This window comes from Clavelina lepadiformis, chromosome 2 (assembly GCF_947623445.1).
Source record: "Clavelina lepadiformis chromosome 2, kaClaLepa1.1, whole genome shotgun sequence".
Taxonomy (NCBI): Eukaryota; Metazoa; Chordata; class Ascidiacea; order Aplousobranchia; family Clavelinidae; genus Clavelina; species Clavelina lepadiformis.
Genome location: NC_135241.1, coordinates 4996109 through 5021090, shown reverse-complemented (window position 1 = coordinate 5021090; position 24982 = coordinate 4996109). Strand labels below are relative to the sequence as shown.

Here is a 24982-nt window from a genome sequence, read left to right as displayed (position 1 = left end):
GGGTGCAATTCCATGTAGCTGCAAATCCTGCAATTGAAATTCTGTGTGGGTGCAATTCCGTTTAAAATCGATATAGTGTTAATGTTATATTTATGCATATAACCCACCTGCTTGGCTAAACATGTTTTCCTAAGTAATTTTACTGTTATCTATAATAATAGGCCTACGTATACGTAACGTATTTTTTATACGCTATTTTATAAGTTAGTAGTTGTTTCTTGCAGTCCCAAAGCCCGAAAGTATTCAATTGCGTGTAGGTGCAATCCTGTGTGCTTTCAATTGTGTTTGGTTGTAATTTCTAGTGGTTGCAATCCCGTGTAGATGCAGTCACGTTGGGTGCAATTCCGTGGCCCCCGTTTTTTACATTTTCTTGGTAACCTATAACTTAAATGTTATAACATAGTAAGCCTAACTTAAATCTACCTTATAATCTAAATCTAATGAAACTTTAATGAAACCTTCAATACCTAAAACCAACTTTTTGCATACCCATTCTCCTAACCTAACTGGCTATCTTTAACAACAGGTTGCGTGACCTACGTACTGTGAAACAGTCGCTTCATATAAGAAAGCTACAGTAAAGCAGGCATATCTTTCTTGCCAACACAAAACGTTTCCAGTTTATATGAAACTTGCCTACTTTACATCGGGTCTGTTGTTGATGATTTTGTGATGAAGTAGCACGTACAATTGGGTACACGTTTATTCTAAAAGGATAGGCTATTTTCTTATTTTGGCATTAGGTTATAGTTGTTTCGCAGACATCTGTGAGAATTCCGTTGGTTAAAAATGCTACTTTTAGTTGGTTTAACGTAGTCTACTTAACAGCTTCTCATTTCAGGTGTATTGCTGCGTTACCGCGTAGCTTTGCTTAGGCTGTATGCATAATAATAATCAATCGATCGTGGCTTGTAAAAACTTGCTGCCAAGTTTTTGTGTAAGTTTTCTAACCGTATTTTGTTGCTTGTCATGGTTAACAAATAAAGTAGACCTAAGTCTATGGAGAAGCCTGGTGAAAAGATTTGTTTAATTTTTTTCCACCTGCTTTCGGAAGTTGGACCAGAGACTGGGATGATGATTAAATCGGTTTTTTTTTCGCTTGGTTCCTATTTGAGTTAAACATATGACTTTGATCAAGCTGTTGCTACGGCAAGTGCTTCTTGAAGAATTGGTTTTGAGTAGTTGTTTTGATATTTCAAGATTAAATTATAGATATTTTTCATGCTGTGTCTTAGTCGGGCTGGCACCAAATGTTCATCTCCGCTTCCATACACCTACGAAAAATTCTACAAACCCGTAGGTGGCCGTGTTTGTGATGCTGTGACGTGTTGTAGGCCTATGTTCCGTGTATAGTCTACAAATACAAATCTATCAGCATAATGCCCAGCATAATGCCCACCATACTGCAGTAAACAGCATTCGCATCCTTTGGTTGTACATAAACTAACTACAATAAAATACATTCGATAAATCGCCAAGAAAAAGCAAAAAAGAAAACTTGTTTACCAAATTAGGCTACGGTGTTACAAAGCCACAAGTAACGTATTTTGTTACACAGTTCGCAACAAAATTCAACATCACATTTTATAGTTTCCTAAAATATTAATTTTCCAAAAAGTTTGTTATGTCATTCCGTTTACACAACCACGTTGGAAGCTGATAACCGAACATTTGGAAATCTGGAAGGAACTTTTTGTACAGAGCGTCTTGTAAATTGGTGGCCAGTTGCTTAAAAGATGTTTCAACTTTATAATCAGCCACCGTCATAAAGTTGTTTTTAAAAAACATATCTTTGTATTTGTCCTGAAAGCCTAAAGTTTGTTGTAAGTAGTTGAAGTCTTCCTCAAGCGTTTCGTACTTCAATATAGCATCATAGCGAACATCGCAGAGATTGCAACTTTCGCTAAAAGTCTGCCACAATCTGCTTTCTTGTGCATTTTCATCATACAATACGAAATTTACAAAATCTTCAAAGGTCAGCACATCATTGGAACCATGGTAAGCTTGGTTTTTAGCGTTGCTTGAGTTTCGTTGATGTTTGTACTTTTCCACGATCGTTCTGGAAAGCTGCGCAAAGTAAGCAGAGCTTTCGACTCTGAGTTGGTATCTGTATGCCGCCGCTAGACGTTGAAAAGGATGACGAACCACAATTATCTACAGAATGGTATAAGTTTAAGCTCAAGCAGAAGGTGAATGCAACTTACCATCAGCATAATGTTCTGAATGTAGCTTTATTTTAATTGATTTCGTTGAATCATTTTACCTTGAAGCTGTCTTCGGGGGAAATAGTTCTGTTATTGCCAATAGAAATGTCATTTTTATCCATTTCATAAATTATATTTCTCCAACCGGAACCGCCACACTCAGGTATGTCGCAGACACCGACCTGTAAAAGATATGTCGTCGAACACGTATTTCATTTTTATTGAACGTGAAGTAAGATGACTAAAAACTGGGCTATAGATAGATGATAGCTATGTGCATAACTGAAAAAAAGTTTTTTGACGATGATACTTTGTTCAAAGTGCCATAGCATCTACCAAAAAGACTTACGTTGTAACTGCGAGAATGTATACCCGAAAACGACTCGGGATGTCGGACGCAAGTGTTTTTCCATTCGCCGCAAGCTCTGTTAACCGTAGCTTTCCGCTCTTCCTGGATAATGCGGAGGACTTCGAAGTGATATCGCTCTGCTTTTTGGTAAATGTCTTCAGCAGGTTCAAATACTTCTCTCAACTAAAAAGCAATTAGTCTGATATTTAAGCACACGGGCTGTGTATTTACAGACCAATGTGGGGTATATTGAAAGTAATTAGGCCTAGTTATTCTAACTACAGGAAAAAGGCATACAAGATCTTGTAACAGCAGTTAAGAAACTATTAGTTATTACTGTAATTGGAAGCGCACAACTTGTAAATGCAACTAATACACAGTTCTAGGATGTCCGTTTTGCTTATTAAATTCCAAACTTGGTTTGTGATCTGGTCAGAGCCTAATTAAGCTGGTGCTTGTGGCACAAAAATCTGCGGGGCTCTATAATATTACCAAAACAATTTGACTATATCAATAAATGTAGTGCTATAAAGACGTTGTTTGCAACTATGTTAATCGGTATATTGGAAAATAATGAAATAACACTACAGACGTCGTCAACAATCTAGAATTCATTCAATGCCGGTAGTTGAAACTTGAATGTATAGTAAGTAGTATAGGTACAATCAGGATTTTGTCATTTTCGACTTTGTTATCGGAAAAATTGTGCATTTAAAAAAATTGAGTGTGTCATAGTATCATCTCCATCTACCCGACTACGACTAACGTACGTAGCTTACACGCTAAATAAACAACCGAACCTATTGTGAATTGAACGGCCCGACTTAAGTTTGTGGGCCCCAAAATGAATGGTGACGTAGGAATGTATCCTAGAGGTACCAGGGGCATGCTCCCCCGGACAAGTTTAAACTTCCATGGTCAAAAATGCATAAATTATTTCTTTTCTTTCAAAAGCTAAACATCAGGATATTTGTTTTATGCATTTCTTTTCCTCTCTGGGCCCTCAAGATCTCACACCCTTCATTTCTTTGTTGCTTTGGAGCGCCTAATACGTCAGAGGTTTGTCAGTAGAAAAGACGTGGCGTGTTAAGACGTGACAAGATGATCAGGTCAGATGAGCGTTTAAGAACCAAGCTATATGAAAGTAATCTCAAAACAGAAGGTGACCGATTTACACCGAGTTTTGATTTACACAGCTTTCCAGTGTTCTAAACACAGTTCATATACAGCTAATTAGCTTGAACCAGTGAATAACTCCAGCTGTCCTGAAAAAGATTAGACTACTGTAGTTAACAATTTTCTTCGTACGCAATGTCTGTTTTTCTAGTGTGCGTATTCAGAAATGCGAAAGGGTCCCGGGGCGACCGCCTCGCTAGCCACATCCTGAAGCCATTATTGGACACAGGCTCGTGCTATATCTGCATGCTGATTGCCTACTGTAATACGGTGTATCGTTGCATTTGGCAACCTACTCTGTGCAGCGCAGAATAAAAACGATTGAATCCTCTTCTAAACAACAGGCTGCTTAAAATGATATATTTGAAGTTGATGGTGGCTGAGAAATGTTAACTTCAGAATCAAAGCAGAATAAGTTACATTGTATCATTTGAAGGCTAAACTTTGAATCAATCAACACGAGATTTTGCAAGCTTGAGCTTATTTCATGAGGTGCACCGTACCATAAGATAAGGCTTAAAAAAGTAAACACTCTGTGCTAGGCTACCATGAATTTTGATTTTATACCTAAAATAATGATGTATATTGTAGATTGTTGTGTCATTATAGTCTCATTGATCTCTAGGTTTAGCTCTTTACGTGAAATTTTAAATGATACCGTAAAACCAGAAAAATAAGGACAAGATAAAGGTTGGCACTCTGAAAGTTAACTTTATTTTTGATTTTTCTACACGAGCTTTCGCAAACATAAGCTTGCTTTTTCAGGTGTACTAAGAAGTGGCAAAAAATACAATATAAAACCAGTGTATTGTTTATGCAAACCAGAGATGGGCTTAAACATTTAAAAACAAAAGTGACTCAAACCTTTTGACAAATGTTTTGAACAAAAATCGTTACGGACCTCCCCCTACAACTTATCCACAAATGCTACTTTTGCTACATTGTAAGTCCGGCGCTGATTGTGGTATTTGTTGGGAGAACGTAATCTACAAAAATCCTAGGTCGCTGTGAAGGACATTTACAAGCGCTGCACACGACTCGCAGCAAACTGTAATTCTAATAAACCACAACTTCGCCAGGAAAAACTACAGAAAGACAGTAATAGCAAAGACATTTTAGCGCGTTTTGTTGCCAAATATTTTTACTTGAAGTAGTTACAAGTCAATCTGTAACCAAAAACTAACCTGCTTATTAAAATGAGATGCCCATTGATATTCCATGGACCACAGCAAGACGCCTACCAAAACGATGAAAGCAAATACCTTGATTCTCTGGAACATAAGCATCGTGTGCCACCTCGTCCTGAACACTGCATTTGTAATTGTTCTTACAGAAATTACGGTTCCTAGACGGTAAAAGTTCTGGTTAGTATACCGAAGGTCTCAGAAAGTAAACTAAGAAAGTAAGCGGCACGCATACCAACGCTTCCTCTTGTTTAGTTCATGAAACACAGCAACTAAAGCTTGTTTTGTTTTGCCTCGGGGTTTATAATAACGTAGTTCTACGTTATAACTGTCTCTTCGGCAGATAGTCAGCTGCAGTTGTTGGAAATATAATATTAGCGTTTGAAGTAAACAGTTGTATTCTGCAGTAAGTCAAAAGTTGTGTTTTAAATAAATTCGGTGTATCCATTTTGGAAGGAACCTACATATTGATGTGTGAAGCAGTTAATCATAAATCAAATTGTAGGCCCGTAACGTGGAATATTAAAATAATACTGTACCTAACTTTGTATTAAAAATTTAGACTTAAATTGAAATTCAGGTTTCGGTCCTCTGAATTGTTTGCTGAGAAAATGATATAAGCATAGTATTTATTTACATGGGTTTCAAAATCAAGGATATAGCTTCAGTGTTAAAGTATAGCCTACAATTTACTCCATATAAATAGATAACAGTAGTTTCACTGTTTAGTACTGGGTTTTCAACGATATACGCTAAAGTAAGCATTAGAGTAGGTTTATGTGTCTGCGTATATGTCTATAAATGACTTGATGTGTAAACGACAGATGTTGAATTAAACTTCTCTAAAATGAACAATACCGGATGCAAAATGTTGGGAGGAAAAATAAAGTTTGTCCTCGGTTTTCTTTTTGGAATCACATCAATGAATTTAATGAAGATACACCAAGAACTAAACGCATCAAGAAGAGTAAGCTAACGTTTGATGTTTTTAATGCTGCAAAAGTGTTCGCATCTTTGCATGCGTTTGTTTATTAGCTTATGCTTAAGGAATTTCTAATTGATAGTTAAATTTGAATGAATGATAGAACTTACAAAACGTGTATAACTTAAATGTTTGCAGCATAACTTAGGTTACATTAACATATAACCATAAGGTTTTATAAAAACAAAGGGGTTAACTTAAAATAAACTAAATTTAATTTCAAAGTATTTCTATCTATGTGGAATTTAAATATAACAGTATTTTTCGGAGAATTCCCGCGAAGAACCCACTAACAGTCCATTTCCACCCACCAATAAGTCTTTGGAAGTGGCAACAACTTGTTCTCCAGTTGACGCTGAAGAGTCAAACTTTATGCACATAATTGAAATTCAGCAAACGGAAAGACGAACTACCTTACGAAGAGGATGTGACAGGCTAAGAAGTTGTGAAAAATTTAAGCCCATCGGTAGGGCTAATAGCTTGTTTTCGAAAAACTACAAGGTATCTAGCTCAATACAGTCAATGCGTAATGGTTTGAACTGAAGACATATTATTCCTGGCTTTTAATGCAGTTTTCGGTCTGCGATATCAACAAGTGCGCCAGTTCAAGCTGGCTTCGAGCCATTATGATTATGGATGGATACTATAGCACCGATGACTACTTTAATCATAAAATAAGAGGAAGAGAGGTGATTGAAATGTCCAACGTAAAATCAAGGCTGATTGCTCTGAAAAACGAGACAAAACTTAAACAAACTTGGAAAGAGTACCTAAATGTAAGTGGGTCTTGATTAATTTCATGAAAGAGCTTTCCTGCGTTGTGTTTTACAAAATCTAGCGGTTGCACAGCATCAATTGTGAAACAAACCATGGCCTATTATTATATACACGCGAAAAATAAAATTCAAAAATGTTTGATGAATAAATTCCTAATCATGTTGTAACGTTGTATTATTTAGATCATAACGGTGAGGAATCCATTTGAACGCATCGTATCAGCTTATTACGACAAAATGCGTCCTCAGAGCGAAGGATTCACCAGCACCTACGGGCCACTATCACTTCGAATAAACCAGCAGTTCAAAAAATACCGATTCGTGGTGAACGACCGAAGTTTAAATGACAGAACAGCGACGTTTGAAGACTTTGTTAATTTTCTTCTTCACTCAAAAGAACCTCAGGCAAACGATCCTCACTGGAGGTCTTTTCAAGAAACTTGTGACCCTTGCACCCATGAATACGACTTCATCATGAAGTTTGAGACTATGTTTGAAGACGTGGCCTATTTAACACGCAAACTGAACGTTTCCAGCGAACACGCAAAGACTTTTTTTCATAGATGGAGAAGAAGATTTAACACAAACAATACTGAAGAATATTTTAAAAAACTTCCCACACATTTAGTACAGGCTCTATATGTTAAGTATGAAGCTGATTTTGATTTGTTTGGGTATCCACGCCCGACTTGGTTATGCAAAAAACCATTAGAATTAGCAAGGAGAACACATTATAGAAACGTCTGACCAGGGTCAATGAAGGAAACATCTTGATTTCAAAAAAGTTAAACAACAAAAGAGGCTCAAATTGATACCAAATATGGCATGATTTTTAGTGAGGAAGTACTTGTTTCTTGACATATTGTCAAAATAGTAAACATTTTTCTGTACATCTATCAATTTTTTATACAACTATTCACTAGAAGCTATAGCAACAACTATAATATAAAAGTATATTGACAATACCCAGCATGTTTCATGTGCATGTCAAAAATGGAAAAATGCTCGTTCCAAACTGAACTTGAGTTAGAATGACATGTTTTAAGATTTTTGAAATGAATTGTGTCGCAACAAAGAGGTGTTTTAGTCATTATCGCACGCGTGAAAACTCGTAACAGCGGCAATAGATGTAAAGGTTTACTATAAAGACATCTTGCGTATACTGTATTACACTTCAGCTGTTCTGTACTTTTAATGCAGGTTATCAAACATTCATGTCAACCTTTGCCAGTTTTGACCCTTTTTCATGAACCTTAAGTATATGCTCGAAGAATGTGTTAAATGTTTAAAAATGATGTTTTAAGTACATTACATTTAATTTTTTTGGTTAATTTGTTCTGATTGAAGATGTTGACCTTGTCATTGTTTTACATTAAAACACGTTTCCAAATGTCATACAATACAGCTTTGTAAGCATCGAAACCTTTTCTCGTGTGCCCAGTGTAGAATATATAGCAGAACGAAAAACGTTACACGACAAACAGTAAATATTTAACCTTAGACATTTTAGATGCTGTTGTCCGATGTGCTCCCATGCAATATGCACCGACTGGATAATGGAGATTCGGAGTTCCAGTTATGTTGAAAGCTAATACGTGACCAAACTGCAAGTCCAAAAGCAATATATACCACACATTGTGTGACGGACGATTTTTACCCTAACGCGTCTGCAGAAATGAAATTTTAAAGTTTTAGATTTTAGCAATTGTTGGCCATTTTAAAATCTGCATAGGCTTATAAATGAAAAATACACGCTGAGTTCAAATTGATATCCGTAGAAATAAAAAAATCCGTGTTAAGAAATTTTGGTTTGAGTCGATAGGTCAACAACTATTCGCCGTTTTACGTTCTATAAAAACTGACAGGTTTAATTATTTACATAAGTCTACCCTATGCTTGATGCACCACATGTGATAGTCCACTATTTTCCACTGAAAACATTTAAGTCTTGAATGATATTGTTGACTAAATTAAAATAAATGCGTCAGGAAAAGAACTTGTGGAAAATACCTTGCTTGCAAATTCAATTTCACCAAGAACAACCAAACGGTTTAAATTAGCCAGGTCAACCGATGAATAAGTAGTACGTTGGTTGTTTCGCAATTACACTTACAAGTATTAATTACAGTATTTAAACTTTCTGATTGATATTATCAGACGGGAAAGAATCAAAAGTACCTGTTACTCATAAGTATAAAGTATAGATGTACACGAATTCAACTCGCCTGACTATAACTACGTTTACGGTTCCAGGTCGATTCAACCCACGGACGATTCAACCCCGGACGATTCAACCCACGGACGATTCAACCCAGGACGATTCAACCCCGGACGATTCAACCCACGGACGATTCAACCCGCGGACGATTCAACCCCGGACGATTCAACCCAGGACGATTCAACCCACGGACCTTTCAACCCACGGACGATTCAACCCAGGACTTTTCAACCCAGGACGATTCAACCCGCGGACGATTCAACCCAGGACCATTCAACCCAGGACGATTCAACCCGCGGACGATTCAACCCGCGGACGATTCAACCCACGGACGATTCAACCCACGGACCTTTCACGTACTATTGGCTTAGGTTATCACCAAGTTACTTTGTAGCCAATATTATGTAAGCTAAATAAAGCTAATATATAGGCCTAAGCTAATATAAAGCTTTTTGTGTTGCCTTTTTTTTCTTTTACCACTTCTTGTTAGCGTTGGTTGTACATCAAAACACTTATTGTTTTCTGCTTTCCAGTAAAACCTTGAATATTGTTATTTTGCCCTATACAGTACTTTGCGTACATTTCTGTCTACGCCTGCTATTATTTTTTGTATTGACCATTGTAGATCGGTTATTATATAAAATGTTCTCCTTTTAGCATTAAGTTAACATTTTTGAAGTTTTTGAAAAGACAAAATGCATGATTTAGTTAGCTTTCGACTCACGTACGTAAATGTGTGTAAGTTATTTATTTTTTTGCATGTACACAAATTACAGATATTTTTATAGATACCTGTTTATACATCGATTAATTAGAAAGAAAGTTGTTTTACTTACAGGCAAGCTTAAGAACATGAACCTGAACACAAACACAGCACGTATAAAGAGCTAGGCCTTCCCTCTCTTGGTGGCTTTGGTTCTAAGTAGGCCTCTAATTTGGGGCACTGGAATTGTTTGCGGTACAAGAAAAGAGAAAAACGGAAGAATAATATTACAAAATTACAAGTTTAATAGATTTTGACCTAAAAGAAACAATTGACTTTATATTGGCCTAATAACTTCTGTACTACACGTCGCACAAGACTGAAATTTGTTTTGTGATAGCATTCTGAGCAGGTTAAAAAAAATTGACCATATAGACTTTTTTTGCGTGCAATCTTCATTCCAATCAACAAACAGTTGTTTCTAAGGTTTGGCTTTTAATCGACGTGTAGGCTTTTCGCTAAGCAGGCCTACTAGTTACAACACGGTACATAAACTTGTTTTTATTTCAACACAAGATGTGTATTGGTATAGTTGTAAAAGCGGCATCCGTGCCTGATAACGAACTGCGTAGACGTTTTTATAAACGGGTTGAATCGTCCGCGGGTTGAATCGTCCGTGGGTTGAATAGTCCGGGGTTGAATCGTCCTGGGTTGAATCGTCCGTGGGTTGAAAGGTCCGTGGGTTGAATCGTCCGGAGTTGAATCGTCCGAGGTTGAATCGTCCTGGGTTGAATCGTCCGTGGGTTGAAAGGTCCGTGGGTTGAATCGTCCGCGGGTTGAATCGTCCGAGGTTGAATCGTCCGTGGGTTGAATCGTCCGTGGGTTGAAAGGTCCGTGGGTTGAATTGTCCGGGGTTGAATTGTCCGGGGTTGAATCGTCCGACCACCCTACGTTTACATATACAGCACAGATGCCCGATCAATGCCATTTCTTTAAATGAGTTTCTATGCTTGAAGTGACGTAAAGACAAGTTACGTCACTTACAGGAATACATCGTTTAGGAGAATGACAGGAACGAGAACACGATGTCTAAAAAACAATAGCAAGTTCCCTTTTTTGTTGTTACCTCTGCTGCTATGACAACAAGAAGTGGATCCCTACAAAAATCTCAATAAGGAAGATGTCAAAGGTAATTTCACAAAACTAAACGTTTGTATCTGCAATGTTGTTTTCCAAACAGGAAAATAACTAAACGAATCAGATCAGATTAGAAAAGTGAAAATTGATAGTTTCTGCTTCGGAAAATTTGATTTTCCTGTAGCCTATTTTACTTAACATGGAGTTTTTATCACGTCTTTAAAATATTCATTAACATTGTTCAATAGCCTAACTCTAATTGGTGACCCAAATATTACAACATATCGGTTTTCTTAAAATGGCCCAGAACTGTTTATAATTATCCAAACCGATCTGCAAGAAATGTCTTCTGGCACGAACATAGTAAAAATCAGAACATTCCGCAAGTACGTTTCCTCGAACAAACATGTCTTATAGCCTGAGGGTTCACAAAAAGGTAGAAAACACAAACAACTGTTGCTTAGGACGGCGTCGATGCCAGTTGTATAGGTCGACTCAGAAACATGTTTGTAGCAAGTAGTCTATTACTCTTACTGTGTAGTTTCAACAATAAAACATTTATTCCTAAAATCATTGTTTGTAAACAAACACAATATCCTCTCCTCAGCGAACAGAATAGTATGCGACAACTGCTTTCTTGCCGTTTTCTTTAAGATTTTACAGCAAGACTAGCCGAAGGCTGCAGACCATTCAGGTAAGAAGGCTATCAATCAGATATTTAAATTGGAAAATGTCAAGGTTTAACTGCACTTGTTTAGAAATATTTATAAGTTGGAGATTGTAACTTCGGCCATAGTTAACAATAGGTTGTTGAGTTTTTGTAATTTGAAAATGTCAACACTTTTACATTTTTTATCGTAGCGTCGATAAAAGGTATCAAGGTGTAAAGATTGAATAGTCGTGAGCTATCATCAGAAACTTGCAACTGTATAAACCTAAAAAATGGTCAAATGCAGCAAAAACAATCTCTACCCGACAACCTTTCCATTTGTCACGCTGCACCGCTATAGTAGTTACTAGTTAGTCTTAATAGTCTATGTTAGATATCGTTGTGCTAAGCATAGCAAGTACTTCAAATCACCACATTAGATACGGTATATCGTGTTTATATGTAATGATTAAGGTTGCATACCTTGAATGCAACTCTTACAGCTCTCAGCCAAGCGAAGACTTGCAACAAGATAATGCGTCGAGAAAAATTGAGTTTGTGTTTCGGCTTAGCTGTTGGTGCGATCCTCACAAGTTTCTACCACGTCTATTCAGGATCGGAAATATCGCCAAAGGTGCGTTTCAGTTGAAATATTGAACAAATACTAGTCTATCGACTACTTCTGAGCTGCCATCTTCTAATTTGGACTTGTTATCTCCGACATAACTTGTTCAAGGTGGCTAGTTTAATTGCTGGCTGATTGCAGTGATACCGAATGACTGCAAGTAAAACAGTTAACTATCACCGCTTGTTGAAAACAACAGGTAATTTTTAAAGACGTCAGTGAGGAAAAGATTATTCTTACGCCAGCACCATCAGAAGGACATAGCTTTATGGAGTTCATGCACATTATGGAAGCTCAACAGACTGAGAGACGCACGACGTTGTCAGAAGCGTGCCGTAGAATAAAGCAAGACTTCCAGTTTATGCAACCAGTTGCGAAATACTTCAACTTGTTTTCTGATCACTACAAGGTGATGTACAATTTTTGGAACTCGTACGATTCACACTTCTTAACTTTATTCAATTGTTTATGCTTGTTCTCAGTTCACAGTTTGCGATATCAACAAATGCGGCAGTTCTAGTTGGCTGAGGGCGATTCTAATAATGGACGGATACTTCACTGTTGATGATCAAGTTAATCATCGCATACATGGTGACGAAGTGATTCAAATGGCAAACAAAAAAGCAAGACTGCAGGCAAAGAAAAATGGGACTGAAATTAAACGTGTTTGGAATGAGTATTTGAACGTAAGTAGGCTTATTGTAGGTTATAGCTGTAATAAGCAAAATTAAAGTTTTATAGGAAAACTTTAACTACGCTGTAACGAACGCTTGTAAGCTGCACATGCATTACCTTGGAGTTGTCAATGGTCAAAATAGGCTACGAGGAAAGATAAAGCTGTTGCTTACCTCACAAAGAATGATGTTTTTTGCTCTATTTAGATAATAACCGTAAGGAATCCATTTCAACGTATTGTGTCAGCATACAGCGACAAAATGCGGCCTCAGAGCAAAGGATTTACTTATGTTTACGGGCCGCTATCCAAGCAAATTAACCAACAGTTCAAAAAGCTTCGATACTTGGAGGAAGATCGAAACAAGGATGACGAAACTGCGAGTTTTGAAGACTTTGTTAATTTTCTTCTTTACTCTAAAGAACCTCAGGCAAACGATCCACACTGGAGGTCTTTCGATCAAACTTGTGCGCCATGCACCTACGAGTACGACTTTATTATGAAATTTGAGACTATGACAGAAGACACTGCTTATTTGAAACAGAGATTAAATATTTCGAAAGAACACGGACAAATATTTTTCCCCGTACATAGAAGGAGAGTTAACGACACTAAAACAGAAGAATACTTTAGGAAAATTCCTCTCGCATTATCAAAAGCTTTGTATGCAAAGTATAAAATTGACTTTGAGTTATTTGGTTATCCAATGCCATATTGGTTATGTTAAACGCAAAAAATCAAACTTTCAAGCTAATGCTGTACCCTATTCTAACTAGGCTTGGCTTCTCCCGCACACTGTCTCAGTAAAACGTGGCGTACAGTTGCATTGTTAGCTGTAGAAACTTGAAATTTGGTGACTTTTCCTAAAAAATGTTCGGCTATCTGTCCATGTTTGTTTGATAAAGTTGGATTTTGTAATTTTTAAGATATTACGATATTTTCATAATTTTCCTCTGCTTTGCTCTGCTCTCGGCATTGAAGCGTATTACTCATGTACGCACCAATAACTCGACTAACTATTCTCTTTCGTTCTCTTCTCGCGGTCAGCTGGTTTTCCGCACAGCGGGGACGCGGCATATCAAGAAGAATTTCTAGAAATGTGTCACTTTTAGAAATACCTAATTTACACTAAATTGACTTTGTTTAGTTTTACAATTATGATGTATACAGGAAGCCAGATGATTTTTCTACTAACCTGTCAAAATCCGATCAGTTTACGACGTATAGTTTTCTAGTAATTAACGATTGAAAATGTGTGTGCGGGGTCGGCCACACCTAGTTTTTTAGTAAACTCGCGAGCCTGGTTAGGATAGGGTTAACACGTTTCTCGATACAGTTATATCATGCGGTATAGAGCTACGAGAATGAATAACGTTTAACGGTCTATGTCTATTAAAAAGTCCATGGTTTTGGTCAGGTTACAAATAATTAAATAGAAGTTTTTGTTTATTATCCAGAAAACAAGAGGAAAAAAAGTTGTATAACTATTTGTTGTATGTTTTGTGGAACTGAAAACTGTGGTAGCCTAGTGGGGATAATACAGTAGTGTATAACTATAGCACGTTGTTAATCTAAATTTCACATTTACATAATATGAACTCTGTTGTTGATAGTGTGAGACTAAATGGCTGCCAATATCCTCACGTATAATAGGCTCAAATAGGTGTCGTACCAGGGATTGATATACGTTGTTTTAATGAAATTACAGTAAAAAAATTGTTCAAGTTCTGCTGAGTCGACGATGTTGCGAATCTGACTCTTTCGAAGGGTTGCCCCAGCTTAAAGCGACCTGGACATATAAAACTTTATTTATGAAAAAGACACAATCAAGACGCGACCAAGTCAAAATCAAGCAACATGATAAATAATGAAGGCTGGCAGAATGAGGTTAACATAAAAGCGTTAGCATACATCAGGTGAATTGAAGTCTCAACCATTGAGGTTACAAAAGTGGCAAATTACGCTGTAGTGACAATTAAACCCGGAAGTTTATAAATAAAAAACAATGTCAGTAGTCGGGTGATGCCGGATGCAAAAGTACAGCTGCCTTAGATGAAATAAAGTTTAACATATAAGCTACCTCAAGATATTCAATAAATTTAAAATGTTCAATGTAAGTCAAAATTCGATAAAGCATCCCTAAATTATGATTGGCAACAACATTTACAACTGGCGTACGTCAGTCGACATTCAGATGTATTAAATCTGCCAAAGATTTTAACAAATATTGGTGAAATAAATGCATGATTACATACCGGAATGAGACAGTTCGGTTTAATAAACTTAAATAAAACAAAAATCTGTAGTTCGTAGTATGAAATCGTTCTTTTACTTTTCTGATCGGATGGGATATATGAGCTCAGTATAACCAGTCTTTATATATAAGCTTAGAGACTATGGTATAACTCAACATAACCAAGACGGTTGTTGGTATCCAAACAATTCGAAATCTACCTTGTACTTATCGTACAAAGCTTGCAATAAACGAGACGGTAGTTTTTCAAAATATTTTTCTGTCGTGTCGTCATTGTTGAATCTTGTTGTCCATTTTGGAAAAAAAGCCTTTGCGTGTTCGTCGGAAACGTTCAGTTTGCGTTTTAAATAGGCCACATCTTCAAACATAGTCTCAAACTTCATGATAAAGTCGTATTCGAAGATGCACGGAGAACAACGTTTATGAAAAGGTTTCCAGTGTGGGTCGTATGCGGCCGGTTCTCTGGAGTAGATAAGGAAGTTGACGAAGTCTTCGAAGGAGGCAGTGTCGTCGTCCGCAATACTCCTTTCCTCTTTCCTGTGACGATACATCTTGAATTGCTTGTTGATTCTTTTAGATAACGCTCCATAGACATGAGTAAATCCTCCACTTTCAGGACGCATTTTATCGTTGTAAGCTGATACGATGCGGTGAAGGGGATTTCTCACTGTGATAATCTCAATATTATAAAATATTAAGTAAATTTGGCTGCTGAGTTTGAAATAGTTTCTGAACCGAAAACTTTCAAAATGGAGGATATTAACACTTACGTTTAAATAATCTTTCCACAACCGCTGAATTTCAGTTTGATTTGCAATTGCTGTTAGTCGAGCTTTCTGGTTTGACGCTTGAATCACTTCTCTGCCACGTATGACATGATTGCGATAATCGTCAACGGTGTAGAAACCGTCCATAACCATAATAGCTTGAAGCCAACTTGTACTACCGCATTTGTTGATTTCACAAACAGTAAACTGAGAGTAGATCAATGTAAAGGTTTGTGTAGAATTATTTTAATTTAGCCAGTTTGGAATAGCAACTTGTCGAGATGTGGTATTTCATCCCAAAACATACCTTGTACTCATTGCAGAAAAGGTTTAGATTTCTCGCCTGGAAGCCAAAGGGCTGGCAATCTTGTTTTATTCTCTGACACGCTTTACGTAATGTAACCTGTCTTTCGCTCTGTTGAATTTCCATCATATGCATGAAGTCTGGCAAGTCTTTAGCTTGTAAACGATTGTAGGCCGATGTCGTAAATGCGTTGGAATAAGTTGTCGTTAAAAGTGCAGATTCCTCACGAATGCTTTTGACAAAGTTTCGTTGCTGAAAATGGTTGTAATCTTACATTTGCTATAATCAAAGATGTTTTTCTTTCCTAACAGCACGTTTCGAGAAGCTAAAAGATTTACGCTACGTCGAAATTTCGTGACTGAGCGATATTGAAACTAGTAATTATGTTTGTGAAATGCCGGAAACAGTCGAGGCTAATTAGCACCGTACCTTGATTGGTTGATTTTTGCAATCTTAAATGGAAGGTAATAATAATGTGATCACATTGAGGTGCTTTTCGATAAATTACTACAAAGCCCTAAGGCCTAAGGGCAGTTATTTGCTCTCCAGTTAAAATTTCATTTCTTGTTTCTAACAACTTACCTTTCGTAATATTTCCCAGTTAGCGTAAGAATGATATGAATACATTGTTAAAAGGCCTAACACCATTCCAAATGAGAATTGTCTAATATTGTGTTTCATTTTTCAGCATTTGCAGGTTAATAAAGTAATTACATTTAGTATATAAAAATGCGGAAACCCTTATACAGATACCTTGAATCAAATTTCATAGGTAGAATCTTGTCACAGAAACCTACTTTTAACAGATTTATATTTGCTACAACATTGCAAAGGTAACACAATTTCGACAAAAATAGAAAGACGATATCTATCAAACGATTCCTTAACCTCACGGTGCCTGACCTTGTTACCTGGACTGTCGTACGTGCTCACATAAAATGGTGATTTTTCGCCTTTGTTCTGTTTGAGGTCTTTGATAAATATAGCCAGCGGCAAAATGCAAAATAATCCCATCTCCAAAGCTTTACTGTAATTTCGTGATTTAAAACCCGCACGAGGAGTGGATCACATCAGTAATTTGCCGTAATTGAGCGATAGAAATAATTGAGCAGAACTCTGTGATCTTAAACCCCTTTGACCAGATTAGGTTTTTTCTTTTTTTGGATGGATGACGCCGTATTCATCGTGATCGTGACGTCTCTTCTTGTTTTCAACTACTGAGTTCAATTCTGCAAATTAAAAGAATCCCTAAACATGAGCAAACAACAAACAAACGTTAAACAATAAAATAACTTCACACGCAAGCATAATTTTCACACCTGATATAGGTTCAGTCAGGGATATTTCCAAGGTTGTCATTTGATGCGCGTTATTTGAAGTCACCAGGTAGGGTTGGGAAACATCCGAGGGATTAGTGGAGAAACTGGTAAGCGTCAATACGTTGTCGGATGAAGATTTATTGATTTCGGATGACTCGCTTAAATGTTTTTCGCTGGTCTCAGTTGGACAAAGTAAGATTTCCCCGCTTTGTCCACCCAGTAACTAAACATAGCCCTTCATCAGTTTAGTAACATTAGATAAAATTTGCAATCACCGAGATGGTGTATATGTAAAAGAAAGAGATTTTACTTGTAAGATTTTTTCGGTATCTGTGGCAGCGCAATTCAAACCCTTTGGAGTTTTCACTAAAAGGTATTTTGGTCCTCCTTCAGAATCAACCATTTCTACTGTTACCCAATCCTTGTTTTCATCAACTGGTTCTTGTGGCTATAATAAAAACCAGTGATTAAAACCGTTCAAACTATTTGAAAGCAGAAATTTTATTGCAAAAAACTATGCTCAACGTAACTAAAACTTGCTTACAATTTCTGGATTATGTACAACTTGGCATTGTTGAAAACTGCCCTTTTGTATAGAAAACGGTTCAGTAAAATTTTGCGAGACCACAGTGCTGCCCGGCTGAACATCTGAGCCCACTGACAGAAGGATCTCAGCAGCAGTAGCATCCTATCGACAAAAAAGGACTTTAGATAAAAAAGTAATTTAACTCCTTGTTATTCGTAACTCGGTAAAAATGCCATTAATGTTAGTATAATACATACTACTGTACAATAGAAAAAGAACGCATAATTATAATAGCAAATATTTATATTAGACAAAATATTATAATTCAAAGCAGTAGCATAAGAACTGCCAATGCAAAATGTCACACATCACTAATAATACCTCTCTTTTTTGAAAAACTGATTGCTTATCTTTTGCTGGTTCATATGAGGTACAGGGAGTATACAAAGCAACATCTTCTAAAACTTGCTGCAACAAACCAGCAGTGAGTTATCTAAGAGCTGATGACAGTATCAAATTTTGCTCAAACAAACTTAAGACCTGTGTTTCTCAAACATTTTGCAAGTGAGGAACAACAAATTATGTTGTTTCAAGAAATTCCCACACAAACATTTTCCTTTATCAACACAACTTCTATAGACTTATACATCATTACACTGCACATCATAAGATATGGCAATATGTTAAAAATGTTCACATAGCATATGTATGAAAACTTAAAACAGTTTGACGAATATTTGTAAAAATTATACAGACATGTGCTTCTTTAGCTTAACACTGTTCCTTCTGGAACTTGTTTTTAGGAGCCCTAGGGTTTTGTGGAAGCCGGTTCAAGGAACATTGCTTTAAAGAAGCACAAGCACGGTACCATCATAAAATCCGCCATCATAGCAAGTAAGTCTCCAAAGAAACCTCGTGTTTTAAAATTGTGAAGTGCAACCAAATCAGTTTGGGATTCCAAATGTTTAAATGTTGTCTGCAGCTGTTAAAAATAAAAGTATTTTCTTCATCTACTACACAGAAGTGATTCGATGTTTAATCGTAGTCAGAGAATATGTGTAATAGTGAAGAAATAATAGTTGTTGCCCTAAGACGTGTAAAGCACTTGCATACTACCATCATACTAACAGATATTAAAAATATTATAAACTGATATTATAGATATAATAAACTGATAACTATTATCACACAAGTACCTGCTTTAGAACTTCCAAGCAATTATGCAATTTTTCAGGTTGCATGGAAAAGGCTTTACCAATGTTATTTCTCATTTCAACATCAACTTTGGTTGGAAACAAATCACTTTTCAACAGCTGCAAAATCGAATTTGAGTATTAATTTTATGCAGCATTTATTTTATTGTGCTGACAAACACAGTGCAATTAACTGTGCAAAACAACTCTAACTTCATATTTGTTATTCAACCCACTTTTGGGGATTGATTTAAAAAAGTGTAAACTAACAGAGGTGGATATAACTCTTAGATGAACTGACCAACCACTGATCTAAACACTTTCATTTTCAGATAGTGGTGACAGGGTGCTGCATGCTGAACAAGCTTGTGTTATCCCATAACAAAAAATTGTATTGTGAAATCATAATGATGAGCAATTTGCTGGCGCACACACACTCATACACACTCAATACAACAAAGATATAGAATACATAGCCATAGTCTAACCCAGCTCAAAACAGGGAGAAAAAATTTTGGTACAGCTATTCTAAGTATTTTAAAACTTAAGTTGAACATTTAAAGCAACTAAAAAGCTTACACTTAAGTTACACATTTTTTAAAGATTTTAGGTTGGAGGCAATCAATTTACTAGTAGAGGTATAGTATTGGTATTTTAAAAATTGCAATAGCCATTTTATTAGTTACTTGTTAAAAGGAAGCAGTTGTGTACTGCCAGTCACAAATTAACTTTGCATGATGTATTATATTCACATGCGAAGCTGTAAAAAATTGATTTTCTTGGTGTGATGGTGTCAATGTACTAACATCAAAGGCAAAAACAGACAACATCACATAAGAAGTTACCAATAAAAAAGATGTTTATGTGCAGTTCACATGCAGTGTACACTGTGTAGTCACCTTAATGGCTTGCAAGAAGATGTGTATATATAGTATAAATATGAATAGATATATAGCAGGTCTAAAGTCTATTGAAATTCATTCCACTTTGTTTGAAACTTGCAAACAATATGCTTAAAAGTGACCAGTTTTCAGCTACTAGCCAAGGCCTTTTTATTTACGTATATTAGATATGCAAAACCATGCAAGTACCTTCAACTCATTTCCAGTGATTGTAGAAAATATACTTTTAGCAGAATTACTCTTTTGGCGCTTAGTGTGAAAATGAAGCATGACTTCATCATGGCGAGGATCATCTTTAAAAAGGCCGCTAATCAGCTGAAAATATGATAACAAATTAAACAAAGAGTAGCATCAGTATACATTACATATTATATATACTTTTTGTACACATTTATTACCTCCACCAAGTAAGTTATGTTAAATTAAAAAAGGAATACTTTCGATATGCCTTCTTTGTGATTTTTCACTCCTAGTTTCGAAGACAGGCCATCAGCACGCAATCCTCTCATGACTATATCTTCATACATCTCATTTGCACCCACAAACAATGGGTAGGATGTATAATTACGTGCACCTTTCAATTCAACGTGTGTACCTATGATATACACAAAAGTAGCAATTAAAATCTTAAGATTTCAAAAACTGAACTGGCTTGATCATGAAGTCATGTACCATGGCTACAAAACAGAAACCTCTGTTATCACAAATATAGTGATTTTAATTGGTCTCGCACCAGAAATTTGTGATGTCACATTCTCATCCCTGTAATAAGTTTTTTGGCAAGGTTGTAAATTTGCATGGTAGTTACAAAGTTTAGAGTGTGTTTAATCGTATGAATCAATTGCTTAGTATGGCATGTTTACTTTTTTACAAAAAAGGGAGCTAAAAAAACCAGCAGCCTTTCAGCAGAATAAATACAGTTGGTTGTTACCTACTAACACCAATGCAGTTTATGACATTAAAAATAGTTTTAAGTTATGTTCATGTTTTTAAATGTTTTAAAATTTGTCACAAAGTACATGCCAACATTACATATGCAGAAATCTCCGATATTTAATTTTCTACTTTCTTTAATGACGCCTATGATACACCTACTACACAAACCAGTAATGAATTTGTATACAATAGCAACACGTTGTTAGGAACACCTTAGCTTTCCTCTATTGTTTTAAAAACACGCAACTTAAACCAAGCATAAGATCATTTTATGTCTGATGTAAGTTGAGCATTCACCAACCAGTCAAGTACATATTGCATGGTTCAATAGGCCTCTAAACTGCGTTACTGACATTTAACACAAAACTTAAAATATACATTATATATATATGTATATATACCTGATGGATCAAGCCTAGTTCCTCTTGGTTGTTGACTGGCAATTTTTTGTTGTGACATAGGTCTATGTCCTGCAGCTGCGGTCGCTTCAATTGAATCCATCTCAACAAAAAAAGCAATACATACGATTTTAAAGCCTCACAATAAATTGATATTGCAACCAATAAAAAATCAGGCAATTAAACCTCGTTCAAGTTGTTATAAGTTACATCTGGCTTAATACAAAACACAACAGAAATTAAGATAACTTAAAACCTTAACTTTAAAAAAATAACCTTAAAACACCTAAACCTTAAAAGTAAAACCGTAAAAATAACCTTATAAAATCTTAAAAACCTTAAACTAAAAATTTTTTAAGGATAACCTTAAACAAATAAAAGGGAAAATTTGGTTGAGTTATGACTAGGGCGATTATTTTTTGACATGTCAAAAAAAGTCAAAAATTTGTCAAATTTACAGCGTTAGGTCAAAAATTGTCAAAATTGTTTAAAAAGTCAAAATTTTTTACCAAGTCAAAATTGTTTACAAACTACATTGTCGTGGTGTCGTAGAGGTTGCACTGTAGGTGAACTTGTCATTTTACATTGTACACCTTGCAGCCTACTTTATACTCTTGTAAATGGCCCATTGTCTACTTATTGTGAATCAGCTCTTGCTTCGGTTTTGCTTTAGATACTTCATCTATCTTTAGTTTAGGCAAATGTATTGAACAGTTTGTGTTGTGTTTTATTTGCAGTTTTTTGGCAGTGATTTGTAATTAGCTTATTTCACTTTTCAGAATAGGCTAGGTCTGTGTTCAGATTTTTGCCCTTCTTTACTAAAATAAATTTTAACTTTTTGTACAATAATGCAAAATTTAACTACTTGAAATCTTCATACGTCAAAATTTGTCAAAAAAAAGTTTTTTAATGTCAAAATTTGTCAAAATTTTCAATTTTTAGGTCAAAAAATAATCGCCCTAGTTCTGACCAAACCAAATGTTGTACAAAGTTAGGAAGACAAGACAACAGAGACTTGACTTGTCTTGTTTTTTTTTTTAAAACTTTAAGTTGACTTGAAACAACTCAACTTGGCTGACACACAGCAGTCTCATATACTTAGCCTTCATAGGTTACAGACTATAAACTTAGTATACAACAAAACAAAATTTGTATAATGGGCTATATATATATATGAATTTTCTATGTTTGCTATTCGTAATGCTATGAAAACATTTTAGTTAAACCATATAGACCATCTATGATATGGTATGATAATCTTTATCCTCGGACTGAAAAAAGTCATTGCACGACTTAAAGAACGCGATAATTCTTCGTAGCTTGAGCCCCGGTTACCTTGCCTTTGTGCAGTTTCCTTAGTGGAAAGTGTTGCACCTACAAAAATGATACAAGTTTATCAACACTATCTTCATGTTATTTAGCAATCAGTATACACTCAAAGCAGGTTAATATGTTTGAACACCAAATTGTAATAAATAAGAAAATAATTAAACTTTAGGCTTAGTAGCTTGGCACTCTGTCATGCCAAAATATATCTTTTCACGATTTCGCACTAATAAATGCCATGCTTTTTCAGTTAGGCATTGAACCTTTTACGCTGCGACAAACATATATGCTGGTTATAAAACTTTACGATATCAAACGAATAAGATACTGGTATTATTGTCTAATTATAAAACCTGTAAGATGCGAAAACACCGAAAGTGGTTTCACATGAGATGTGTGGTATAAAAAATGCGCTTCCATGCTAGATTCCAACAAACGAATTGCTTATCTAGGCCTAGTAAACCTAACTTAAACTATAGGATACTATAGCATACTGACTTAAGAACTTAAGTAAGATTGGGCCACTTACATTACATTAGACTACTATTTATTGTTCCTTTCAGTTCAGCAGTTTCAGCTTGATTTTGGAGCAAATAGGTTATCTCGCAAGTTTCTAAATAGGGTACTTTTTTGCCTAATTATTTGGAATTCGTTACAGCTAAGTTTGAGATTCTGTAAATTCGCTGTAGCAAGATTAAAGTCTGGACTTTATGTTTTTAACACTTCAACATTCAGGTAGCCTATTTAGGTTATGCATATAATGTTGAATCCAACATGTACACAAAGTTAACGCTTTCCAAACATGTATGGCAAAAGTATATTTTTTCCTGTTTTGAATTAAAGGTAGATTTAGACCTTCTACGCCCGCTTTAATCGCTTGACACCATTATGATGCTTGAAAAATTTACAAACTTGAATGACGTAATCATTGTTTGTAAATTTTCACAACGTTTCGATAACATTTTTCTATTTTTAAAAATCTCCAAAATAGCAAGTTTGAATATAATAATCAAGGGTTGGACAAACTTGTTCAATGAAAGAGCCACTTGCAGAAAACTAAAAACATAGGCGAGCCGCAAAATCAGTAGTGTCAATACAAATACGGTAAATAATGCATGGATAATGATCAATAATGGATATTACTATTAAGCAGGAAGAACCACTAAAAACATGTCGGCGAGCCGCAGTTTTCTCACCTTTGTAATAATACAAAAGAGAAGATTTAAAAGCATCACATTAATTAATTGAAATATTTGTAAATATTGTTGTATGGTTATGTCTTTTAGGAAATATTAAAGTTGTTAAAATTTATTTTATATTAAATGTTTGTCACAAAATTTCTAAGAATTGACAAAAAATTTTCAGTCCCATAAAACTTGTTGTTTAGCCGATAAAATATCAAACGGGTTACGAAAACCAGGAGATACAAACACAAACACTAGTTATGGGTTTAGTGGCTGTGCGAGTTGTTACTTGTTACTCTGTATGAAAAGCTTGCATTTTAGCACAGGAAGATTTACGCAAAAAAATTTAGGATCTATGTTTAACCAAACGTCAGTATTAAACTCTAGTTATTTTCCTAGCCTAGCTTAATTGTTAGTTTAATGAATGGAGCCGATTGGAAAGCCATTGGCTTGCACTTGCAACATTTGTATTCTTGTGACACGATTTTGAGATGCCACTCCAAAAAGACTGAAGCAAATATTTACGCCAGAGAGACACAACAATTTTTGCTCCTTCGCCACACTGGACTTCGGAGATCTCCAATGTCTCATACAAGCTTTCTATACAAGGTTGTTATTCAGTAATTTTTACCTTAATTATTTTGAGGGCGTTTTAAGCCTTTTAGGCTTTTTAAATTTTCCTCGTTCATTAACGCATACTATTAAAAACTGGCTTTACTTTTTCATCCTCACTGTGTTTTTGACAAAAAATGAAATGGTTGATTGATCTAAGATTACAAATCTTTACCTGAGTACATTCAATGTGAATAATGCCGAAAATTTTCAGCGTAACCTACGGACCTTGACATGGCTAAGAGCAAACACAGTGTAGGCTAAGTGCAACCGTGACCACTCCCCAGACTGCAACATATCGTAAGATTTAAGAAGTACATGCGAGATTTTTTCAGAAACGAAATTGCACTCGAGGCTGAAACAACATGCTTGTTTTTCGATGGAGAAAAGTGATCTTTATAAAAATAAAAAGAAGGCAGAAATTTTCTTAGTATAAAAAGCCACACCTTGCCAGAGACACGGGATAAGCCAGCAATCTCAAACTCACATTGCTCTGAACGCCAAATGGAGACTGAATTTAACCCCAGAGTTGTAATACGCAGTAAAAATTAATAAAATTAAAACAATAAAAGAATAATGCTTTGC

General features: G+C 35.7%; 5 protein-coding genes across 9 annotated transcripts; 2 read left to right on the top strand and 3 right to left on the bottom strand.

The window, feature by feature from the left end:
- Nucleotides 1-1404: 1404 nt before the first annotated feature.
- LOC143446653 (carbohydrate sulfotransferase 11-like) lies at nt 1405-5141 on the bottom strand. Its single transcript, XM_076946395.1, has 4 exons — nt 4914-5141; nt 2554-2736; nt 2264-2386; nt 1405-2154 (listed from the first exon to the last, which is right to left on the bottom strand). Exons 1-4 carry the CDS (start codon nt 5013-5015, stop codon nt 1603-1605), a joined length of 960 nt encoding a protein of 319 aa, XP_076802510.1. The 5' UTR covers nt 5016-5141; the 3' UTR covers nt 1405-1602.
- Nucleotides 5142-5257: 116 nt separating this feature from the next.
- On the top strand, nt 5258-8093 carry LOC143446652 (carbohydrate sulfotransferase 12-like). Of its 2 annotated transcripts, none has more exons than XM_076946394.1 (4): nt 5258-5880; nt 6166-6396; nt 6468-6671; nt 6855-8093. In XM_076946394.1, exons 1-4 carry the CDS (start codon nt 5761-5763, stop codon nt 7416-7418), a joined length of 1119 nt encoding a protein of 372 aa, XP_076802509.1. In that variant the 5' UTR covers nt 5258-5760; the 3' UTR covers nt 7419-8093. The 2 variants fall into 2 exon arrangements, with proteins under 2 accessions (XP_076802509.1, XP_076802508.1); XM_076946393.1 differs by having other exon boundaries at nt 5264-5880; nt 6154-6396.
- Nucleotides 8094-11174: 3081 nt separating this feature from the next.
- On the top strand, nt 11175-13456 carry LOC143445583 (carbohydrate sulfotransferase 12-like). 3 transcript variants are annotated; one of them, XM_076944791.1, is made up of 6 exons: nt 11175-11423; nt 11591-11748; nt 11882-12012; nt 12203-12412; nt 12486-12689; nt 12885-13456. In XM_076944791.1, the coding sequence occupies exons 3-6, from the start codon at nt 11914-11916 to the stop codon at nt 13401-13403; spliced, it is 1032 nt and encodes a 343-aa protein (XP_076800906.1). In that variant the 5' UTR covers nt 11175-11423; nt 11591-11748; nt 11882-11913; the 3' UTR covers nt 13404-13456. The 3 variants fall into 3 exon arrangements, with proteins under 3 accessions (XP_076800906.1, XP_076800905.1, XP_076800907.1); XM_076944790.1 differs by lacking the exon at nt 11591-11748; XM_076944792.1 differs by lacking the exon at nt 11591-11748 and having other exon boundaries at nt 11853-12012.
- A 1032-nt stretch (nt 13457-14488) lies between these two features.
- On the bottom strand, nt 14489-16868 carry LOC143445582 (carbohydrate sulfotransferase 8-like). 2 transcript variants are annotated; one of them, XM_076944786.1, is made up of 4 exons: nt 16584-16868; nt 16005-16253; nt 15701-15904; nt 14489-15607 (listed from the first exon to the last, which is right to left on the bottom strand). In XM_076944786.1, the coding sequence occupies exons 1-4, from the start codon at nt 16680-16682 to the stop codon at nt 15083-15085; spliced, it is 1077 nt and encodes a 358-aa protein (XP_076800901.1). In that variant the 5' UTR covers nt 16683-16868; the 3' UTR covers nt 14489-15082. The 2 variants fall into 2 exon arrangements, with proteins under 2 accessions (XP_076800901.1, XP_076800902.1); XM_076944787.1 differs by having other exon boundaries at nt 15458-15597.
- A 148-nt stretch (nt 16869-17016) lies between these two features.
- LOC143445581 (uncharacterized) lies at nt 17017-21567 on the bottom strand. The gene is made up of 10 exons (XM_076944785.1): nt 21279-21567; nt 20379-20536; nt 20131-20256; nt 19043-19159; nt 18715-18828; nt 18228-18314; nt 17865-18008; nt 17631-17768; nt 17321-17543; nt 17017-17230 (listed from the first exon to the last, which is right to left on the bottom strand). Exons 1-10 carry the CDS (start codon nt 21376-21378, stop codon nt 17145-17147), a joined length of 1293 nt encoding a protein of 430 aa, XP_076800900.1. The 5' UTR covers nt 21379-21567; the 3' UTR covers nt 17017-17144.
- Nucleotides 21568-24982: the final 3415 nt, after the last annotated feature.

What these genes read in the sequence shown, in the direction of transcription:
- LOC143446653 (XM_076946395.1), bottom strand. Translation starts at nt 5,015, where the DNA reads ATGCTTATGTTCCAGAGAATCAAGGTATTTGCTTTCATCGTTTTGGTA. An exon ending in TACATTCTCGCAGTTACAAC is followed by an intron (nt 2,387 to 2,553) that starts GTAAGTCTTTTT and finishes TATCTTTTACAG; the next exon opens with GTCGGTGTCTGCGACATACC. An exon ending in CCCCCGAAGACAGCTTCAAG is followed by an intron (nt 2,155 to 2,263) that starts GTAAAATGATTC and finishes ACCATTCTGTAG; the next exon opens with ATAATTGTGGTTCGTCATCC.
- LOC143446652 (XM_076946393.1), top strand. Translation starts at nt 5,761, where the DNA reads ATGAACAATACCGGATGCAAAATGTTGGGAGGAAAAATAAAGTTTGTC. An exon ending in AACTAAACGCATCAAGAAGA is followed by an intron (nt 5,881 to 6,153) that starts GTAAGCTAACGT and finishes TAAATATAACAG; the next exon opens with TATTTTTCGGAGAATTCCCG. An exon ending in TGTTTTCGAAAAACTACAAG is followed by an intron (nt 6,397 to 6,467) that starts GTATCTAGCTCA and finishes CTTTTAATGCAG; the next exon opens with TTTTCGGTCTGCGATATCAA.
- LOC143445583 (XM_076944790.1), top strand. Translation starts at nt 11,914, where the DNA reads ATGCGTCGAGAAAAATTGAGTTTGTGTTTCGGCTTAGCTGTTGGTGCG. An exon ending in TGTTTTCTGATCACTACAAG is followed by an intron (nt 12,413 to 12,485) that starts GTGATGTACAAT and finishes GCTTGTTCTCAG; the next exon opens with TTCACAGTTTGCGATATCAA. An exon ending in TTTGGAATGAGTATTTGAAC is followed by an intron (nt 12,690 to 12,884) that starts GTAAGTAGGCTT and finishes TGCTCTATTTAG; the next exon opens with ATAATAACCGTAAGGAATCC.
- LOC143445582 (XM_076944786.1), bottom strand. Translation starts at nt 16,682, where the DNA reads ATGAAACACAATATTAGACAATTCTCATTTGGAATGGTGTTAGGCCTT. An exon ending in ACTGGGAAATATTACGAAAG is followed by an intron (nt 16,254 to 16,583) that starts GTAAGTTGTTAG and finishes AACCATTTTCAG; the next exon opens with CAACGAAACTTTGTCAAAAG. An exon ending in TTTTCTGCAATGAGTACAAG is followed by an intron (nt 15,905 to 16,004) that starts GTATGTTTTGGG and finishes ATCTACTCTCAG; the next exon opens with TTTACTGTTTGTGAAATCAA.
- LOC143445581 (XM_076944785.1), bottom strand. Translation starts at nt 21,378, where the DNA reads ATGGATTCAATTGAAGCGACCGCAGCTGCAGGACATAGACCTATGTCA. An exon ending in GCTTGGAAGTTCTAAAGCAG is followed by an intron (nt 18,829 to 19,042) that starts GTACTTGTGTGA and finishes TATTTTTAACAG; the next exon opens with CTGCAGACAACATTTAAACA. An exon ending in CAGTTTTTCAAAAAAGAGAG is followed by an intron (nt 18,009 to 18,227) that starts GTATTATTAGTG and finishes TTTTGTCGATAG; the next exon opens with GATGCTACTGCTGCTGAGAT.